Below are 7,449 nucleotides of genomic sequence, written 5' to 3'. Positions count from 1 at the left end.
AGTCCTACCAAAAACAAAAACAGAAAAAAGTTTTTTTCATCAAATTTAAAGGTTCCTTGGAAATATTCGTCCAAATTATAAGTGTGCAGGAATAACTGCATTGGTAGGTTAAACATGAAGCATCGGTTGAAAAAACTGTTCTCGAAATTTTCTTATTCTACGTTCAACCTCGAACAGTATAAAATAACTAAAAATACGTACGACTGTATGTTTACATATTAGCCAGGTACGAGAAACACGAGTATCGACTGGTCGTTAAAGAAGCTTTACAGGCAGTAATCTCGTAGTTAATTACACGCGAGTAGGCATCGGATAACGAAGACGATGTGCTTCGCGAGCTAATAAGGATCGCCTCGGTCCTCTGTCGGCTGAATCGTTTCACACGAGCAACCGTTCCGGAAAACTCACGCTTCCTTAAGCTACTTTGACGTAATATATTTACTAATTGCTAATTCCTCGCCTCGTTACAGTCGCCCACTATAGAAACGGAGAAAGTTGCTCGACACCGACGTACGTAACTGTTGTTGCGTAAAAATAACGGAAATATTAAACGTCGATGAAAGAACGTTTTACGAGAAAAATCGTAGAAGGTAATAGCTTGTTAGGAAACGGGAACGATAAACGAAGGAGTAAAAGGTAAAATCGAAGGTGGCTGCGATACGATTAAGTTGGGGCCGCGTGTAAATCAGGAGAGTGTTTGTAAGGACCATAGGCTGTTACCTTTTCTCCCACCGCTGAAACGATAAAACGCAGCAATTAAAGTTCACGCGAAATGAACGCGGTTTCGTTTCACGAGGAACGGTGAAATCTCTTTTGAGCGGGCCGGGGAAAAAAGCAGCAGTTTACGCGGCCAACATTCGGGGAATAGAGCAATGCCAGCGGAAGGTCGCATTGAGGCGGTTTACCGGTTCGAATAACCTCAGTTATCGCTCCGCGAGGAATTACGCAGCAACCCGTTGCATTATCGCGAAGAAAAGAGGATACGGAGTGTTTGCTCTTCGTTATTCTGTTTGCAACGATTAGGTTAAGTCCAATTTAAGGAAGGTGAGGAGCTAGGTCTATTTTAACCCTTGTGTCAATAGCCGGGTACCCTTTGGCATAATTCTCACTTAAAATATTCCATCTTCCAGGTGAAAGATTGAAATATCCAGATCGTTGTTATTTCGCACATTTCCTATCCGCGTTTGCCTCGAGTTTAGAATTTTGTTAACAGAAAACTACTAAAATTAGTTATTGACACAAGGGTTAAGGAAGTTACGAAGTCATCGATGACCCAAGCGAAATTCCACTCGTATTTCTTCCAAACGAATTTCTGCTTTTGTCAAAGAAAGTATTAAATGTTTCGCTTAACAAACTCTTCGCAGAATTCTGTCGCATTTTTCAAGAAGCTGAAACAGTCGAGAAATGAAACTTGGACATAAACGAACTGTAACAGTTTGCCTATGGAGTGTGAAAAAGGCGTAAAGGAACGACGATAGTACATAATATGACAGATTTAACGAAACTGTTTAAAAATTAACGTTCCGCGATTTTTTCGCGTTTTACCGAGGAAGCCGGTGTAAAAAGCTTTTGAAAAGGTGGAAAAAGGAGCGTTTCAAACGTGATACGCTCAATTCCTCCAGCTTCGGTGAAACGAAAGCAGGACAATAATATCGTCGGGTGTAACGAAAGAACGAATTGTTATTCCGTTTTGCTCGATCGGTAGCCTGGCGTTTCAAAGAAGAACGATCTGCGGCGCCTGGAATATAACGGGGACGGTTTAATCTGCCGTATCGGAACGAAGTTTGAAATTCGTCACGTGCTCGTGTTGCGGAGTAGCCTTTAAGCGGTTGGCTTTTATTTACGTGAACGAACGATCAAACGATACACCGGATAATCTCTTCCTTTCTACAGATGTTAAGCTCACGAACTTCTTCCCAATTTTTCCCGAGCTTGATTTGGATTTGCACGCGGTGTGCTGAGAGAATGAATACTCGAAGGGCCACCCAAGATAATTGGGACTGGAATGCTTGAATTTATTTTAGCTACAAGTCTACGCTACGGCTGAGCTGCGTGCTCCGAGATTGCTATTTCTGTGTCCGTTCTCTAACGAGTCAGTTTTCTATCTGGCCTCCAAAGCGAGCGTTTCGTTCGAAATACAACGTGTCTAATTGTATCTTCGTGGGAGCGGGTAAATGGCACGTCCTTTCCCCACTATGCGACTGACAATGAGATGATCTCGCTCGAGTTACGGCGCGGCGAGAAGGAGTCCTCCCGTCACAACTCCAGCGACTGCCTTTTGTTTATGTTACACATTCTGCGTGTTCGTACCAAAAAACTGTCGCTGGACCCCTCGCGTCCTCAACTCGAGCGAGATCATCTCAGTCGCATAGTGGGGGAATCTCGGGAGGGGAAAGCAGCTCTGTTCTAAAGGTAACCAAAACAATTTGCCTTCTCTCGGTATGTTGAAACTTCGACGCATGCAAGTAATAAAGAAAGGTTCCGAAACTCCAAAATAAGAGTGTTTCTTCGGTCGTGCCATAAACCGTGTCTGTGTGAAGCCCTGACAATAGACGCGCAACTAAACGAATAAACGTTTACTTTTTCGACAAATCGAGACCCGAACGCTTGGTTCGCGTAAACTGGATAATTTTCTGTAAGACGCCAATTGTATTTTATTTCCCAATATCCGAGGTTACTAAGATTAATTTATGACACCCTCAAGTATCCGCGCGCTTTCTCTTCCGGTGACGACCCTGGGTGACGAAGACCACCATTTTGTCGAAAGTTTCGAATCACCGCGCGCTGCAAGTTACGCGATAATTTGCAGAAAAAAGTTAGCAATTTCTAATCGGCAAAGAATTAGTAGCAGATTCGGTATCTCAAATGCGACGTATGCTTTGAAAATTGTGTAATATCGGGGCCTCCATGCCCAAATAGGAAACCTCGAAGGGACAATACAGAGGGAGTGGTTGGCGTAGCGCGCAAAGGGTTCGATTCCCGTTGGGTCCCTCAAATATTTTTCCCTAGGTTCCTACAAATGGGGGCTCAGCCGGGATGGAGGCATCTACGGCTGCACGACGCCAGGCGCTGTGAGATGAAAACATGTGATGAGAGGGTTTTGCACGTCTCCCAAAAAGAGTGCCACTGTGTGGGGGAGTGTATCCGAAAGTGTTGAGTTGAGTTGTGTTGCACTGAGGACATTTCGAGGGCGAGTGTCAGTTCAGGATGGCCGAGTGTATTATCGGGGCCTCCATGCCCAAATAGGAAACCTCGAAGGGACAATACAGAGGGAGTGGTTGGCGTAGCGCGCAAAGCCGAAGGTCCCGGGGTCGATTCCCGTTGGCTCCCTCGATATTCTTCCCTAGGTTCCTACAATTGGGACCCATAAGTTGGTAGAACCGAGGAGAGCTGTAAAACTTCAACTTCTCCGAGCAATGGTCGAGGTATACGTAGATTTGTAGGTGAGTGTCGAATGCAAAATATATGTACTCGGGTAGAACGTCGGCGAGTGCGTGGATGTAATTGTGTTGCACTGAGGACATTTCGAGGGCGAGTGTCAGTTCAGGATGGCCGAGTGTATTATCGGAGCCTCCATGCCCAAATAGGAAACCTCGAAGGGACAATACAGAGGAAGTGGTTGGCGTAGCGCGCAAAGCCGAAGGTCCCGGGTTCGATTCCCGTTGGTCTAGGTTCCTACAATTGGGACCCATAAGTTGGTAGAACCGAGGAGAGCTGTAAAACTTCAACTTCTCCGAGCAATGGTCGAGGTATACGTAGATTTGTAGGTGAGTGTCGAATGCAAAATATATGTACTCGGGTAGAACGTCGGCGAGTGCGTGGATGTAAGTGGACGGAAGATGTGCAAGAAGCAAATAGCGAGGAGGAAGGTATTTCTTGGAAATGACGATCGAGGTAGGATTTCTATAAAATACAAGCAACTCAGGCTCGGTGGTCAAGACTATAAAGTTTGAAGTAGCTACGTAGAGTGACCGGTATACATACTCGGTTTACGAGGGTACATGCACGGTTATTTCCTTTAATCTTACCTAAGCTTCGTTCGTTACAATGACGTCAAACGATTCCAGGGTTAGATTGAGCAATATTATCGGAAGTCGTGCTCGAACTGTAGCTCGCGATACATTATTCACAGTTGTACTCGAATGTTGTTTCATCTGTTTGTTAGTACTATACGTAAAATTTGATTACATTTTGTCAGACTCTAATTCTTCACTCTTGACGATATCTATGAGTTTCGATAATTTCATTTAAATCTGATCTAACTTAGGATTCAGCATGCTTTTCGGTACATTCTGTTACTTATAATGATCACTTGTCAAATATTTTTTTCTTCGTTTTATCCAATATACGGCAATATAACTTAGTATATTACAAACCTCAGTACGACTTTTTATTTACGAAAATTTTGTTTACGCACCACTAATTAACTTTACATAAATCGTTTTTCCGACTTTTTGCTGCATTTCTCTGCTACGATCAACTGTTGGCATACAGGGCGCTAAAAGATAGACATGAAAAAATGACAGTTTCATCTAGAAGAAATTGACGGTGACCTGGAATACTTGGAAAATATGGACTATATTCGTCTTAAAGACCTCTTTAAACCATATTAACCGAATTCTCCTCCGATGTAAATATCGAATTGGGATGAAATTTGTAAAATTCTCGTTGAACTGTTGCAGGAAGAACGTGGAAGGGCCAGTGGTATATAACGCTGCCCCGATAGGATGCACATGGAGTGACCTGATTAAGAAAGGTCGGCGAAGCAACCGAAAGTTTACATATCCAACTTTCGGCCTCCGTGGAATGACGTCTATGGCAGCGGTGCATTGGATTCTAGTGCTGCTCTTTGAATGCTTGCCATCCGCACTCTGTGACACGATTCTCGGCCTGCTCGGAGCAAAGAAAAGGTATAACGAACTGGAAATTTACGATATCTCCGATGTTGACCCGAGTCGTGCATTCGAACGGGGCTCCTTTGAGACCTACGACGTCGCTACCGGGACGGGCCTACGCCAATCCCTGAAAAGCGCTCACGAGTTCTAACCTTAAAACGTCTTCGAGTTCTTCTCAACTGGAAATTTCGCCGAGAATCGAGAGAACGTGGTACACTATATTTTCACGAGGAATCGACAAATGTAGTACGCTATTTTTTTCATTTTTAACCACATGCCAAAGCAGTCGGAAAGTATTTTACTGCTCTTTACTCGTTTGCTAGGTTCTTAATAATTAACGTCAAATATTCGGTGCCACACTTTATATTTCACGATTCACTCAACTCGCAATCTTTAGAAAAAGGGAAAGAAGAAGAGGAAGAATTTGCGAATAGAGGAGTTGGCGGAAAGTTCCCGAAAGGAAAGAAGCATAGAGGAAGATTTTGAGGAAAGTTTGATCAGTGTTGCGGGTGGCGAGGGCGAATGGTGGGAAACGGGCCGCGGCATACTTGGCAAATGCGATGCAATCGTAAAAGTAAAAGTTATCCCCAACTGCGATTTAGGCGAATACCGGGGTAAACAGGTTTTCTATGGGGAGTGTTCGAATCGAGGAGACAGAGAACCATTGGAAAAAGAGGGGAAAAAAGGAGAACTCGCAGACTCGTTCTCTGATTGCTTTTAAAAATCGCGAGTTTGCTTCAACGACCAAGAGAAACTTCTCGAGAATCTTGACAGCTCTCGTTGAAATGTGTCTCTTTGCCGCTCTGCGCGCGAACAACTTTTCTCCTCGGCTATTCTTCGTTCAGCCAGCAAATTACGGGAACTGGGCGCCTCTGACTCGCATTTTTCCCGAATACCAGTTTCGTGGCGCTAGTAGTCCCGTTTTTAACTCTTTCAAGTTTAGTCACGGCTTACGGAACGGTGAACATGTGTACGTTGTTATTGTTGTACGCTGAATTGCGCAGAAGGAAAGATTAGTTCGTACTAAATCTAACCTACAATTTGTCTTTGTTAAATCTGACCTACAATCTAACCTACAATTTGTTCGTCTCAAGTCTCACGCGTGTAATCTAACCTACAATTTGTCTCTATTAAATCTAACTCATAATCTAACATCCAGTTTCTTCTTATTAAATCTCTACAGTTCATTTCTGTTAAACGAAATAATCGTAAATCTAAATTCAACTTGTAATTTGTCGTTATTAAGACTGGGTTTACTGAATTTCACGAGGAAAATTACAGAAACTCTCTCCTACCATTTATGCTTATTATCAATTTTACGTGAATGCATAATATCACAGTTTCATTTTATAAGTTAACCCTATCTAATAATGAAATTGAAAGTGGAAGTGCACCGAAAGGCTCCGACAGTATAACGTAAGCAAATTTTCAAAGCCAATAGCAATGAAAGGGTTAATAGAGTATGATATGTTGTTTTTTAAAGAAAATGTGCGGTTTCGTTCACGCGTCAATTTAACCTAGCGTTGAATAATAAAAAAAATCATCGTTCACGTATTGTACTCGAGACGGCAACCCTACCGTTGCTCCTCGTATCGTTAACATTTCACCAGGAGGCGTTCGAGGCTTTGCTCAAGTATATCCCCTGAAATTTCATTTGGAATTCCCGTGAGAAAATTGTAAATCCTCGGAAGTTGATGTCCCGAGGCCGGGGTCTCGAGAAGTTGTGCACCTTTATTACTCCGGCAAGTGAAACGTCGTCGTCGACGTCGTCAAACTTTTGCAATTACGTCGTTCGCTCGAAAAGCGAAATCGAGTGCATCCCATCGATCTGCACGTACATACGTGCGCCGTTAAGGCACATGTTGCACGCGCTGTCGCGAGCTCTGGCAGTCGTTTGTCAGTCGTCACGGAGGAAATTACCGTTCCCGCTGCTGCATCTAATTGCGTTAATCGATTAAGCAACGGAACAATACTTTTGACTAATTATAACCAGCACCGTGTGCGCGGTGAATGCGGAGACAAATTCGTACGGTGTATCTCCGGCGTGGAACGGAGAAGGAGGGGGCTAGAAAATGTACAGGGAAGAATTTCAAGGGAAGATACGCTGCAAGAGACTCGCTAATGAAATTCTAATTACTCGACGTCGAAGCAATTTAATCTGGAATCTGAAATCGCGGGGCTGTTGCAACTCTGTACGCGATCTTTCGCTCTTCGTTACCTTCGTTGCAACTACCGGAGGAAAAAAAGAGGGAGGCGGTGCTGAGAGAGGAAGTGATCTAGAAGGTTGACGAGGAGAGTGCAAGGGCTTAGAGTGAAACTAAAATATACCGTTATAGGAGCAGATACTCTTATAGTTTTAGAGGGATCCGAAATTTGCAAGACTCGTAAAACTGTAGATTAAGGGCAGATTCTTATTTAAAAAAGTAACTTTCTATTTTGCACTCTGAGATCTGCTCTCCGACTTTGGTAATTATTTAACGTCGCTTCTCGGTGAAAGGGAAGAATTTCAGCATCTGAGAACGCAAGGAACCCGATTACAGGGTAAAGAGAAAGA

At 43.5% G+C, this 7,449-nt stretch overlaps 1 protein-coding gene across 1 annotated transcript in view; it reads left to right on the top strand.

The window, feature by feature from the left end:
- LOC108577212 (putative fatty acyl-CoA reductase CG5065) overlaps positions 1–7,449 on the top strand; it is a 14,295-nt gene that overhangs the window by 6,401 nt on the left and 445 nt on the right. The window contains exon 3 of the mRNA XM_017940344.1: positions 4,683–4,910. Coding sequence (XP_017795833.1) covers positions 4,683–4,910 — 228 coding nt within the window. The remainder of the gene's footprint in view (positions 1–4,682; positions 4,911–7,449) is intronic.

This window comes from Habropoda laboriosa, unplaced genomic scaffold (assembly GCF_001263275.1).
Source record: "Habropoda laboriosa isolate 0110345459 unplaced genomic scaffold, ASM126327v1 scaffold597, whole genome shotgun sequence".
In the NCBI taxonomy this organism is placed as follows: domain Eukaryota; kingdom Metazoa; phylum Arthropoda; class Insecta; order Hymenoptera; family Apidae; genus Habropoda; species Habropoda laboriosa.
The sequence above is the reverse complement of the archived record's forward strand: the minus strand, read 5'-3'. Positions and strand labels throughout refer to the sequence as shown.